This window comes from Babylonia areolata, chromosome 30 (assembly GCF_041734735.1).
Source record: "Babylonia areolata isolate BAREFJ2019XMU chromosome 30, ASM4173473v1, whole genome shotgun sequence".
NCBI classification, from domain to species: domain Eukaryota; kingdom Metazoa; phylum Mollusca; class Gastropoda; order Neogastropoda; family Buccinidae; genus Babylonia; species Babylonia areolata.
Genome location: NC_134905.1, coordinates 12,238,715 through 12,253,375, shown reverse-complemented (window position 1 = coordinate 12,253,375; position 14,661 = coordinate 12,238,715). Strand labels below are relative to the sequence as shown.

At 44.4% G+C, this 14,661-nt stretch overlaps 2 protein-coding genes across 2 annotated transcripts in view; one reads left to right on the top strand and one right to left on the bottom strand.

Annotated features, from left to right (window-relative positions):
- LOC143275433 (nuclear protein AMMECR1-like) overlaps positions 1–4,886 on the bottom strand; it is a 46,029-nt gene extending 41,143 nt beyond the window's left edge. The window contains exon 1 of the mRNA XM_076579528.1: positions 4,650–4,886. Coding sequence (XP_076435643.1) covers positions 4,650–4,867 — 218 coding nt within the window. The 5' untranslated portion in view covers positions 4,868–4,886. The remainder of the gene's footprint in view (positions 1–4,649) is intronic.
- A 51-nt stretch (positions 4,887–4,937) lies between these two features.
- Positions 4,938–9,896, top strand: LOC143275393 (WD repeat-containing protein 53-like). Its single transcript, XM_076579467.1, has 2 exons — positions 4,938–5,067; positions 7,474–9,896. Exon 2 carries the CDS (start codon positions 7,476–7,478, stop codon positions 8,496–8,498), a length of 1,023 nt encoding a protein of 340 aa, XP_076435582.1. The 5' UTR covers positions 4,938–5,067; positions 7,474–7,475; the 3' UTR covers positions 8,499–9,896.
- The last annotated feature ends 4,765 nt before the right edge of the window (positions 9,897–14,661 follow it).

The following is a 14,661-nucleotide window of genomic DNA, read 5'->3' as shown; positions in this document are numbered from 1 at the left end:
GCTCTGCTGGACTCACTCGTGTTGGACCCGTGGGAGTTGCACAATATGTCAGGAGAGCCAGGAATGGGTCCTCTTGCTCCAGGATATGTTTTGCTGTTTGAACGGCTCTCTCTGTTTCTCCATTGGAAATAGGGAAGTAAGGACTGCTGGTGCAATGTGTGAAATTCCACTGTTTTGTGAATGTTTGGAATTCAAATGACGTAAACTGTCTCTCATTGTCAGATACCACAGTTTCTGGAATGCCATGATGGGCGAAGATGTTTTTCAGTCTTGCAATGACAGTTGATGATGTCACATTTGGGAGATGTGCTATCTCAATATATCTTGAGAAGTAGTCAACCAAGATTAAGTATTGTCCTTTCACCTCGCAGATGTCAGTTCCTACCATCTGGAATGGTCATTCTGGGAGAGGGGTAGGCTGGAGTGGTTCCCTTCTTTGCGATGGCTGCCTAATCTCACAATGAGCACATTGCTGGACTTTGTTCACAATTTCTTTGTTAAGTCCTGGCCACCAAACTGATGAGTTTGCTCTTTCTCGACATTTCTGGATGCCGAGGTGTCCTGCATGAATGAGGTCAAGGATACTGGCTCGCAGTGAAGTCGGTATAACAATCCGGGTTCCTTTGATGAGTAGGCCATTGTAAACACTTAGCTCGTTCCTCACAGCGTATAGTTCTTGGAGTTCTGGGCCTACATCAGTCTGATAAGCTGGCCATCCCGTTGCCGTGTATTGCACTGCTGCGCTAAGCACTCTGTCATGGCTTGTTTCTCTGCTGATCTCTTCCAGGTGCTTGTCTGTTGCTGGCCAAGTTGACTTGATGAGATCTATGTGAGCTTCGATGTCTTGTCAAACTTGCTGAAAGTCATCCTGCTGAGACTCGTCAGGTATGGGGCCGCGAGACAAGGTGTCTGCTATCACAAGGTCTTTGCCAGGGGCATAGACTGCATGAGGGCTAAACCTCATCAGCCTCATGAGAAGACGTTGACAATGCAAGGGTGTGTCTTGAAGGTCCTTTGTGTTGATCAAGGGGACAAGGGGCTTGTGGTCAGTTTGGAGTTTGAAGGATTCAAGACCCACAAGGTACCTTGAGAACTTTTCACATGACCAGACAGCAGCTAGGCACTCCTTTTCTATTTGTGCGTATGAACGTTCTGCTGGTGTCAGGGTGCGTGAGCAGTAGGCTACAGGTCTCTGGACTCCATCATGTCCTTGGAGTAGAACACCTCCGATACCGTAACTGCTGGCATCACTGCTGACTGTTGTTGGCTTGGTGAGGTCAAAGAAAGCAAGGACTGGTGCTGAAGTCAGTGCTATCTTCACCTTATGTAGGGCTTCTCGCTGTGGTCCACCCCACATCCACATCCTGTCCTTCTCCAACAGCTGGGTGACTGGGCGCAGTGTTGAGGACAGATCTGGGATGTATCTGCCCAGGAAGTTGATCAGGCCCAACATTCTTTGCAGTTCCTGAACATTCTTTGGGTCAGGCATGTCCATGAGTGCTGCTATCTTGGCTGGATCAGGTTTCACTCCATTCCCACTGATCAGGTGACCCAAGAATTCTATCTCAGACTTTCTCAGTTCCAACTTCTCTTTGTTCAGTTTCAGATGATGAGAGTGAAGTTTCTGTAGAACATCATCCAGGTGTTTCTCGTGTGTACTTGTATCCTCACTGAAGATGAGCATGTCGTCGAAGTAACACAAAACATTCTGCATGCCTCCCAGGATCCCTTCTACAGTTCTTTGGAATATTTCTGGGGCTGATGAAATTCCAAAAGGAAGTCTCTTGTAAAACAATCTACCGCTCGGAGTGATGAACGGAGTGAGTTTTGCAGTCTCACTGTCGAGTGGTAGCTGCCAGAATCCTGAAGTTGCATCAAGTTTACTGAAGACCTTGGAGCCGCTGAGCTTGTGAAGTAGGTCATCCATCATTGGTAGGATGTACCTCTCTCGTTTCATTGCTTCATTTAGTTTCTTGAAGTCTGTACAGATATGTATGCTGCCATTCTTCTTCTGGACTGGCACCATTGGGGCACACCAGTCAGGTGGGGTTGTGATCTCCTCAATGATCCCTAGTTTCTCCATCTTTTCTAGCTCCGCTTTCACTTTCTCGAGGAGAGGAATTGGAACGCGTCGTGCAGCTGTTATGCTATAAGGCTGTGCACCTTCCTTCAATGTTATCTTCACAGGTTGGCAATCAACGGGTGGTCCATCCAGTGTGTTTTGGAAAACTCCCTGTTCCACACTCTCTACACGCTTAATGAGGTTGAGCGCAAGGGACGCACTCCAACTCAAGAGATTGTCCATCTCACTGTTGGCAATGACGATATTCAGAGACAAAGGGTTGTCTGTGCCATGCAGCTTGGCTTGGGCTTTGAATTGGCCTACTGTTTTCAGAACACCACCTAGTGACTTCAAGACAGCTTTTGTTGTGGTGAGGTGGTGCCAAATGAAGCTTGTCATACTGGTTACGTGATAGAAATGTCTGCTTCTGTGTCAATCTTGAATTGACAGACTGAGTCACAAATGTCTAGTTTTGCATACCATGGAGGAACATTGGTTTCTACAGCTCCCAAGAAGAATGTCTTGTCAGATGTTGCCTCCTCTACTGTGTCAGTTTGTTTTGGTCTACTGCGGCACACAACAGAGAAATGATTCAGTTTTCCACAACTGCGACATGTTTTTCCTTTGGCTGGACAGTCATTTCCTTGATGAGAATCCCTACCACATCTGTTGCATTTGTTACTGTATCCATCTCCTCTGCCTCCCCGTGAAGCAGAGTGATGACCATGATAACCTCTATGTTTGCCACTCGTGCCACAATGTGGGTTGCTGCCGTGTCGAGGCCCACCAGTGTTGCCATGGGCGCCGCCCTGGTAACAACCATGACCGCCTCACCTAGAACCACGCTGTCCGTGGACTGCATCTACGTGTGAAGATGATGGGCGCTGAGCAGACAACTGCTGCTTTACTAGTTCATGCTGACATACTATCTGAGTAACCTCTTTGAGTGTCAGTGTGGCTTGGAGTTGTAATTTTTCTGATAGCTCCCTATCTAGTAAGCCTACAACAAGCCTATCACGGATAGCTGAATCCTTGTCTTGAAATTCTGCGTGTTCTGCGAGATCGTAGAGGACACAAATGTAGGTCTCTACGTTTTCTCCCTAAGTTGAGTATGTTGGTGAAAAACTGCACGTTCGTGTATTACGTTCACTTTTGGGGTGAAATGTTCATTGAAAAGTTTGATCACATCATCATATGTTGCAGCAGGAGTAATTTCGAAAGTTGCGTAAATTTTCTCTGCTTCTGGTCCCATACTATAGATGAGGGATGATACTTGGATATCGAATGATTTTTTGAAAGTTCCATGCATGTATGATATCTTTGGAAGTGTTGTCGCCATGTCGGCCACTGCTCTGGCGCAGAAAAGTCGAACGCTGAAGGCGGTTTGAAAGACATCGCGAATACAATGCTGCTCCAACAATGCTATGTTGATCAGATACCGAGATAAAATCTACGTACCTTCACAATCACAGTTCACGGTTTTCACAGTCATTATTTCTATCTTCGATGTATTGCACTGTTTACCGCTTTACCGCTGCCACCATGTGTCATTGCTTGCGTACCCAACATCAGACAAGAACACCAGTTTGTTCTTTTGTGATCTAGTATAATCTTAGGATAGACATGGATGGAATCATGAGTTGTTTGAACGGTTGAACACGAACGCTTAAAGCGCATACGCGATACATCGTTCGTGGCCATGTGCACAGCAGATGTGCCACATACTACAGTATGTATACGCACGCAGCAGGCCAAATACACATGTTAACAATCCTGTAACCTATGTTGGCATTCAGTGGGTTATGCAAACAAGCACATACCCAGCATGCACACATCTGAACACAGAGTATGGCTGGGTAAATAAGCAAATTAGTCATGCACATAAAATACATGTCTGTATATGTGTGTATGTGTGTGTGACTGAAACCTGATTGAAAGACACAGGAAACAACTACTGAGTACCCAGTGGTAGCTGTCAGCCAGAACTACCTAAGTTGGCAGCCTAAGTTGTGCAAATAAGTAACTCCCTGTTTGTAAAGTGCTTGTAAGACAAGTTAGAGCTTGCTCTCCAACCAAGGACAGACGCTACATAAGTATCAGTATCATCATCATCATAATCTGTCATGTCATTTTGAAGTAGTTGTTTTTTAAAATGTAATATGTTATCTACTATATATAATGCATAACATTAATAATGGACATTCCAAACAAAAAACAAACATGGCCAAATGAAAAACAAACTTACAAAGGATAGGACGTGATCACTTTTTTCCTATATCCACCAATGAAAATGGACTTTCTCTCCTGACATCAACTCTGAGTCTGACTACGGTACAATGACTCGAATGAGTAAATGTGACAATACGGGAAATGCCCAATGATATGACCCCAAGTTTTGACCTGACACAGCCCAAACAAACACTCTGTTTAAACCCCCGAAATCAAAGATCACCATTAAAATTCATCATTTGAGCTAATATCATTCAAATTCCAGCCCATAACCTCAAGACCAAGCCTGGGAAAGAATTGAGGACTACAAAGCGTGAAATCACAAAGTTAAACTACGTAAGTGTCAATGTTTACTCACTAAGATTCATTGGTAAAACGAGGTGCGGCCTTGCTGTCATAGCCATACAAATACCCGTGCAGAACATCGAAACAGAAGACACACATGTCTGGAGAGACCACAGTATGACTGTGCTTGTGGTAGCTGGAATATCCTGATGACCCATGACCATTACAGTACGGCTGTGGTGTGGAATTGTTGAGTCTTTGTTTTTTAACACCACTGTAGCCTGTGGCCATTTTGCAAACGCACCGACACTTCTCGCCAAACTCTCGTCTGCTTACCTCACGGGAGATAACCCTCGCTAACTGGTCATCCATGAGACCGGAGATTGCGGAATGTGAAATTCGACTGATCGTTTTTGGATTGGTTTAACTTATAAAACAATTCCACAAACTCGGGATATTTTTTTAAGATTGATTTTATTACTTTAAACCAGGTGAGGCTGTTAACTGAATTGTTTTGTCATTCTCAGAATCAGACCTACACACACAATGCACTTTGGTTGCTTGCATGCTTTTTTAAGTTCGTCACTCTGTAAGCGTTCAGCGCCCATATCACATGCCACCAAGTCACAGTCGGTTGACACAGTTAAATCTACATTCATTGAAATACAGGCGCTTTAGAGGAGATATGATTCAGATCTTCAAGATCACTAACAAAAATGATGATATTGACCCTTATACTTTTTTCTCAGCTAACAAGTCTTATATAACCAGAAACTCAGATACTAACATTTATACCTAGTATTGAAGGACTAATATCTGCAAATAATCTTCAGCATCAGAGTTTGTTAAAGGTTGGAATGCACTTAAATGTAACAAAAGCCCCTAAAAATATTAAGCAGTTCAAAAATGTTCTTGACATTGATTCTAGATCAATAGTGCAGAAATATGACTTTGGTGAATACTATTTAGGTAAATAGCGTGCAAATGGAAACCCTAAAACCAAATTACTTTTCCAAGAATGGGCGTGGAAAGGCTGCAAGGTTTTGCCACAAATACTGTACCTGTACGTGTACCAATTCTCTCTCTCTCTCTCTCTCTCTCTCTCTCTCTCTCTAGTTCAATTTTATCTGCTTTGCATCATTTTTGTTCTGATTGGTACATACTATGGCACTAGAGCATTACAGCTAATACATTAATAAATTTCAGTGATCAGTTTAGTGTTCTCTCTCTGTCTCATTCTCTCTCTCTCTCTCCTGCTCTCACTCTTCCGCATCCTTCTTCTTCTTTTTCCTCCTCCAGCAGCCAAAGTCAACATGCAGACAGATCTCCTGCATATGACTGGTAGTTTGAGGATGTCTGATAAATGAATAAAAAAAATTTTAAATGATATAATGATAACAACAATAAAAGTAATCATAGATGATAAATTCATTAAAAGCTCAGCAAAGACACATTCTAATTAAGAAAGTGTTTCTGCTAATAGTGCTTTCAGACAGCACCAGGCACATGTATCCTGGTGCTCAGAGACACTCTACAAACATATATTGAGGCGGGGGTTGAGGGAAGGGGGTGGGGGGGCAGTCCACATACCCCTGTCGCTAGCCCCCTATCAGTATCACAGAATTAGATAATATATATATATTTTTTGGAGAAGACCATCCTGGACTGGATAGCTGCTAGAGATGCCACAACAGCTGTGTCTTCAGCACGTACATTCTGTTAATTTGGGGAGGGGATGTTGGGGGGGTATGATTTTCATTTTTTTTGTTTTAGACATTTTAAATTTTAGACAGTCCCAGTATTGATGAACATACATTTTCATTTTCAAAGCATCAGTCAGGGATGCATATTTATGCACTATCAGAAGCCCTTTGTTCCAGGAAATAAAACTCCTCTGCCTGTGCATGTTTCCAGTTGATGAAATGTCCCAGGACAGCAGGTGTAACTGGCTGGTGCTCCATCTTTTGCAACTAGGGTTGTGAGATGCTTTGTGTTGATGGATGACAAGCCACGGTAGAATCTTCTTCTTCGTTTGTGGGCTGCAACTACCAATTTCACTCATATACACATACATGTACACAAGTGGGCTTTTCCGTGTATGACCGTTTTTACCCCACCATGCAGGCAGCCATACTTCATTTTCGGGGGTTTACATGCTGGGTATGTTCTTGTTTCCATAATTCACCGAACGCTGACATGGATTACAGGGTCTTTAATGTGCATATTTGATCTTCTGCTTGTGTATGTACACACGAAGGGGGTTCAAGCACTAGCAGGTCTGCATATATGTTGACCTGGGAGATCGGAAAAATCTCCACCCTTTACCCACCAGGCAACGTCACTGAGATTTGAACCTGGGACCCTCAGATTGAAAGTCCAACACTTTAACCACTTGGCTATTGTGCCTGTCATAGAATCTGAAGTAGGCTGATCTTGTCCTTGCACCTAGGGTTGGCCAGTTCAAAACCTGAAGCAATGTTCATGACAAGCCTTTACTTTGTCCAGGAGAAATCCTTTGCAAGCCACCCCCCGTTTTTTGGGGGGAGGGGTTTGTTTGTTTTTTTACTTTTCTTTAACAATTAAAAAAAAAATTATTATATTGTTGCTCTCTTTGCAGAAAATGTTTTTTCAGAGAAAATAATCACTCATATCTGTTACCAAAAAAAAAGTGCTTTTTCATCCGGAGACACTCTGCAACAGTTTTATGGGACATTAAGAAACTTTTTGTCAAAATAAAGCAACTGAAAATTTACACAAGACAGTAAATGAAATTCTGTTATTAGACTAAAAGATAACTGACCCAGCAAGAGACAGTTTTTAAAAGAAGTTGTCTAATTAAAGAGTCAAAATGATTCAGGGATAGTACCTGGGATGCCTGTTCCTTGTTTTGTGTGCAGACATGGCAGTGTGCCACTTGACTGGAGGCCACTCGAGTCCTGTGCTGTGTGTAGACGTCAGCCCTCTGTCAGGCATGGTGGCCAGTGGTAGTGAGAACGGAGACCTGTGTCTGTGGTCCAGTACGGGCGAACTCCTCCACAAGTTCAGCCGGCCTGACACAGACTGCACATCAGTGCTGTTCTCCAGAGAAAAGTCCAACACTCTGTATGCCGCTTTCGGTGCTGAGGTGTTGATCATCGACACATCCCAGCCAGACAGCGTGCTGTTTGTGTTCCAGAGCAACCAGGATGAGGTCAACCAGGTGGCACTGGATGACAAAGAGCAGTTTCTGGCGGCTTGTGATGACAGTGGGGAGATCAAGGTGTTTGGACTGGGGGACAGAAAGGTGTTCAAGACGCTACGCTTCAAGCACACTAACATCTGCTCCACTGTGCTTTTCCGCAGCAAGCGTCCTTGGGAGGTGCTGAGTGGAGGGCTTGACTGTCGCCTGGTGCACTGGGACTTTTCCCGCCCCAAGTGCCTCAACCAGTTCAACATGCAGGAGCTGCACAGCACCACAAGTGACGTATCGGCCTACATGATCAACCCCCCCTTCATCCACCACCTGGCCCGCAGCAAGGATGGCAGTCTGACAGCCTGTGCTCTGGAGAACGGGCTGGTGGCTGTGATGGACAGCACGTCCAAACACCTGCAGGAGAAGTTCTGTCTCCATGCCCACCAGCAGGGCGTGGCCCAGGTTCACTTCACCTCAGACACGATGCTGGTGTCCGGTGGCAATGATGCCCGGATCATGGTGTGGGACCTGAGCAAGGCGGAGCAGCATGACATGCAGGGGGAGGTGGTGGCCAATGGGGACAGCTCCCCAGAGGATCGACGCAACGAGAGCATCACGGAGGTGTGCAGGGTGAAAACGATCGCCCACCCTCTCAAGGTGAACTGGCTGGCGCCCTTCCTTCGCGAAGAGCAGTGGTTTGTGGTGGTGGCCGATCAAACCAGTGACCTGACCGTGTATCCCTTGTCCTAACTGGCATTGTCTGCATGGTGCTTGTGTTGTGATTTGTATTGGATTGTATTGTACTACTTTTTGTCACATCAGATTTCTGTGTTGGGGATCTGAGCTGCTGTTTCTGGGGAGAGCATGTGGCCACAGTGCAACACCCCCTTTTTTTTTCTTTTTTTTTTCCATTTATGAGTTTTCAGTGTACCTTACTAAGCACATCTAGGGAACTGATATACAAAGTGTGACCCATAGATATTATATGCAGGTTTAAAGTGATACACCATTTTTCCAGAACATAATGCATTCACATTAGAGATATAGTTATTTATACTGTTTAACCCTAGATTGCCTCAGAATTTTTACTTGGGAGTCAGAGTGACCTGTACATAGCTTTACTAGTTCAGATTTTTATACAAGATGGTATACAGACCAACTAGCCTTTCATTGCTTGACACATGGATTTTCCAGTCTTGTGAAACTCAAGTCAGGTATTGTTTGCTTGGATGTACTCTTCAACTTCAAGTGTAATGTAAATTTTTTTTTTTCATAGTTAAACTGAGTACCATACCATAGTTAAATGTGCAGTTCTATCAAAATTTGATGTATACATTATATCCATAGTGAAGATCTTGGAATAGATATATGGCATGAGAGGAGTGGGGCTGGAATTTTTCTTTGCATCCCTCACACCTTGAAAATGGAAAGGATGCACTGCATGTACATCACATGGGTTCCTGAAAATATTCTGAGAATGTCTGGAAAGAACACATAAAAAGAGTGAAAATCCAGAATAGGAGCTTCAGACTGATGTAAGGATTGGCTGTTACATCGAGAAGTTGTTTTCCGTGGCCACTTCTTAGCCCAGAAACCAAGACAATTATTACTAGAAGATCAGATATGCCTTCCTCTGTATGTGTGTAGCAATGCACATTTGACTAGTATGTACAGCATTAGAGGGACCATCTGAAGGTAGTCTGGGACCCTGTAGAATTATGGTTAAAGTTCCTGGGACCCCAGAGATTAATTTGTCAGAGTTACCAGGTTTTAAGTAAAACATATTCAGGTGATTTATATTTTACCTGTATCTTGTGTCAACAATCCACAGTGTTGTGTTTGTGTCCGTGTGTGTCTGTAAAGCCCCCTTTTGACCCTGGTGAAACAAGATCAGTATAACATCAATCTAAGTTTCAACTTTTTTTTTTTTTTTTTTTGCAGTTTTTAAATAGTGTAATTCTTTTGGCTGAACAAAAAAAAATTAAAGTCCAAAAACACAAAACACTGACACAAAGACATACTCAGTCTTGCTATTCCATCTTCTTCCCTCCCTGTGCACAAACATACAGCACACTTGCTAGCGCACACATATGTACTTGTGATCCACACACACACACAAACACACACACACACACACACACACACACACACACGCAATGCTATCGCACAAAGTTACTGGTGAATAAAAAATTACCATTTTAAATTCTGTGAAGTTCTAAAAGAAAACACGCCCAAAAGCACTAAAATGTACATTGTACAAACTACAATATATGTGCATGCACAATCACAGACATAAACGTGTTAACTGACACAGAGAGTGAGAGAGGAGTAATAAACCACCAGCATCTACAGACAAAAAATAGCTCTAAATTTACAAAATTGGAGTGGAGCAGTGGCCAAATGGTAACGTAACTGCCTAGGACAGTTGGAGACAAGAGAATCTGGACGCACAGGTCCACAGTTGCCAATATTTCTTCCCCTCCACTATATCTTGAGGAGTGGTCTGTTCACTAGTAATGACACTAGTCATTCGAATGAGGCAATAAACCAAGGTCCCATATGTAACATGCACTTAGCGCATTTAAAAAAAAAAACACAACAACAAAAGGGTTGTCCCAGGCAAAATTCTGAAAGAAAATATCATTTTGTGTCATATACTAAACCATGTCAAGCTGTTGCACACAAGGCCTGTTGGTTTGTTCTGGTTGGCCAAAATTTGCAGCTAACTCAGTAATAAGACATTCCGTTTTTCGTCTGTCGTCTGCTAGCCAGTTGAATGCCATTTCCAGTCAAAACCAGTGACTCATTCAAGTGGCCACTGCTCACTGAGATGAGTAAATTATTTAGTTGCTCTGTCTATGCCAACCTTTTATGAAATTGAAATGTTAATTTCTTGTGTGCTTCTTGTTGCATGCGGCTTCCTGGGATGTTTTCATCTCAGAATTTTAGTCTCTTGCATCAGTTTTTGACGTTCATTTTGTTTTATCGCTCAGTCTCAATCTTGCTTCACTTTCTCTTTCAGGCTGAAAGTTTTGGGGAATGACTTGTTCCGATCGCAAGGACTCACATGCCATCCGGCAATGGCCAAACCCATGAGGCTGGGTTAGTGCTCAGGTTCCAGAGCCATAGGTTCCCCCATTTGCGATCTGGCCGATGCGTCTTTGCAAACAGATTGCTGAGGGACAGCTGGACCTACTATTGTATAACAGTCTGGAAAACAAGTCATCTTTATTCATCCATCTTGTTTCTTCATGGAAGGGGAAAAAGGGGAAGTGTTGTCAGGACTGACCCAAAGTTGATCCACATGGAGGGTGGGCTTGGTGAGAGTTGTGTCTGCTGTAGCTAGTGGTGATGTGGGGCTGGACATGCCTACCAGGGAATTTGAATCTGCACTTTATACTCAGTGTGCTAATAAGGCTGGCAGTGGGGGCACTGCTGTCTCTGTTCCTCCCTCCGATGCTGAGTCTCCTCTCCCACCTCCCTCAGTGGGGGGAAAGCCATGGCCTCAGGCAAGGACAGCTCTCCTTTGCCCACCTTGGGTCAAGTCAGTCCAGTATCTCTAGTAGATTTCTCCATTCTACCCATACTGGGGTGCATCCCAGGTCTTCACCCTCCCACCATCCCCTCCCCCCAAACCAGCCCAGCACCCCTTACCCACTAACATCCAGTGCTGTCCTGGGGGTGCACTGCCTCAGCTGGAGGGACCAAGCGGGTGTCGGTTAGGGTGACCACCATGATCACCAGCTCCTCCCCTTCAGGATCTGTCAACTTTGGGTCCCCAACCCAGGCTGAGGAAGCCTGCAGTTTCCCCTCTCTCAGCCGTCAGCTCTATTGGGAGATCTCGCAGACTGCCCACTGAAAGAGTTTACCTTGTTTTTGTGAGCAGCATGATCATGAGCACAGCATGCAATGATTGTACAGTATAATACAATACAATAAAATACAATATAATCAATGCGTCTTTATTCATCCATTTGGAAATTAAATTTGATTCTTGTTGCTATGGTGTCTCCGGGGACACACAGGCAGGAAGCCTCCTGCTCCAGGACCTCAGATTGCCTTAGGTCCTCAACATGGCCTAGGAGGGCTATATAAGTGCCTGGTTGGTGAGTGGTGCTACCCCTTACCCCCTCCTATTAAGGATTCCTGGGCGTTTGGAACTTTCCCAACAGGAAAGTGTTTGAAGGATTGCTGGAAGGGAAGGGTTTGGTCTTTGTACACTGCGGACCACCTTTTTAGAGGTGGAACAACTAGTGCAGGACCTCTTACTAGTCCCTCCACATGCTCCCTTCCCAACTGTCACAACTCATGACAATCTTGTGTGGAGTGTTGTTTTGTGCATGCCCTTCCCAGTTTACCCTCCCCCATAGGAGTATTGTTTAGTGTATGTTTTCTCCTGGTTGTACGTTTTTCACGTGCAATCGGGGAGTCTCGTTTGTGTGTGTGTGTGTCACTACTGAGCAGAGGTTAAGGTCTCTCTGTTCTGTCACACTTTTCGAGGCTTTGCGCCCATGGCCTTCTTGGAGGAAGGTCACGCCTGTTTGGTTTGGGGCTTTATGCCTCTTGTGAGGATCATTTTTTCCTTCAGGTGTCCATGCTTGTGTGTTCTGTGTGCTTCAGCTAGAAGGGTAGGAGTGCCATGCTGGATGTGTGTCATCTGTTTTTTTTGTTTCCAGCATCAGGGTAGTAGTAACCCGGGTTAAAACATAGACTCACTTTGTTTACACAAGTGAGTCAAAAAGGAAAACATATCGTAGCAACTGATTACACACACTTGCGCTCGCACATGCACACAGACTCACACAAACACATACACTCAGAAAAAACACATGCTCATGCATTCACACACACACACACACACACACACACACACACACACCCTCCAATGGTTTCACTACAGGGGCATTGCTCTCTCAAGAGTCATATAGCAGGGAAGGCCATCTTTTGGCAGACACCCTCATCTGTCTTGGAGGGTCCTTCAGACAGTGTTGATCTCTGGCAGGTCACCGGTTGACCCCATAGAAACAAGTTTGTACATTGGCTCTGTATGTCTCTGTCTCAGACTGGGAATCTGGGGCATTGGTTGCTCTCTCTCTACATTGGAGCTGCTTGATTTCATATGCCCTTCCCCCGCTCAGGTCATGTCCAAGGTCATTCAGAGCCCTAGGTTGAAATGTCCACAGCCCCTCCTGATCACATCCCACTGGCTGGCCCAACCTTGATAGCCAGACCTGGTGGCTCTCTCTCATGTTCTCCCTCTGGATCAAGACATCAAACCACATCTGTTGAGACAGTTCCATTCAGAGAGGCCTTTCCTCTAAGTGGATTTCCTTCTCCAGGGGGGCTCAATTCTTGGAGCCTCTCAACCCTTGAGGAGTTCCCTTGTGAGACTTGTACCTTGTTCTAATTTTCATTGGAAAAGCACTGTCCAGTCCATCCCCTTCAATGTTCTCAACTTCTGATCTTCTCCCCTCCCTTTGCTGACCACTGCCCAAAGTAGGAGCAAGATGCATGGTCAGAGTGGTTTGCCTCAGGTCATGGCATTCCACAAGGATGGTTATTTCACACTCCATTTTCTTCAAGAGTTTCTAGAAGAACCAAGATCCAGAGGTGCCTTCTACCTCACAGAGGATCAGACCCGTGTCTGACATCCTAAGGAGGATGAAGATCTGCACCTCTGTCCACTCTGGTGCCTCTGCAACTACTGTGATAGGTCTCACAGTAGTTCCCCTCAGAGATGTCTTCTCATTTCTATTAAACATAATTACAAGAAAGACATTGCTGTTTACACATTCTCTCATTGGGGTTCTCAGGTCACTGTGAAAGCCAACTCTCCAGCTTGGAGAGACCTCAGCTGCTTGAAGTCCAGAGCATAAGGTGTGGGCCATTGCCACTTTGGCCGACTTTCAGCACTCTGTGCTTCTTTGGCATGTTTTGGAGGCAGCCTTCTGCCATTGAGAGAATCTATTCATCAATTTATCATCAGGGAATTCTGTATATCAGGGCAAATGGTTCCTGGGTGTTTCCGTTGTTGCAGCTAATACAGTCGTTACTGATACAAGGACTCCCCATGCAAACCACTAGGCATTGCCCTCCATTTGCTTTGAATTCTGCATCAGTTGACTGAGTATGGCACCAAAATAGGGAGTTTATAGAATATGGTTTGGTTAAATATGCTTACTGTGTCAAAATCGGATGCCGGCCTGTCCATCCCCACAGATCTTGACGTGGTTCACATGGGATGTTCTTTGCTGGCCAACAGAATGAGTCATCTGTTTCAGTCAGAAATGGTGTTTAATTTGGCCAGCAGATGGCAGGTTAAGAGGATGATGCTGAGCTATCCACAAAGTTTGGACAGAAGAAACTAATATGCCTAGTTTGCATCAGTTTGACATGGTAAATATAACTTAACTGTTGAATCTTGGTGCAACAAGACCGCATGGAGAGGTGGCTTAGTGGAAATGCATGCGTAAAGGAAGCATGAGAATCTGAGCATACAAAATCAAATCCTATGCTTGATAGAATTCTCTCCCATTCCACTAGTGGTAGTCTGGACATTATTCAGATGAGATGATAAACCATGGTCCTGATTGTAGCATGCACTAAACACATCTAAAAGAAGTCCAAGAAAGATGTTCCTGACAAAATTCCATAGTAAAATATTCACTAATAAATGTGTGAGTGGGTGTGTCAGCAACTAAAGCCTGGCAAAATGACACAAGAAATGAATGATGAGTGCCTGGAGACAGCTCTCAGTTGGCTATACCCAGGTAAGCAGTGTGTTCTACAGATGGCTTTGTGCTTGTAAAACATTTAAAGCTGGGTTTCTGGCAGAGGATGGGTGCTGAGTAAGTATTCAGTATTGATAAATTTGCTTGATACACACTGTGTATGGTTTACAAATACACTGATT

Bases quoted from the DNA above. Each gene is read 5' to 3' on its own strand.
- LOC143275393 (XM_076579467.1), top strand. From the start codon at position 7,476: ATGGCAGTGTGCCACTTGACTGGAGGCCACTCGAGTCCTGTGCTGTGT.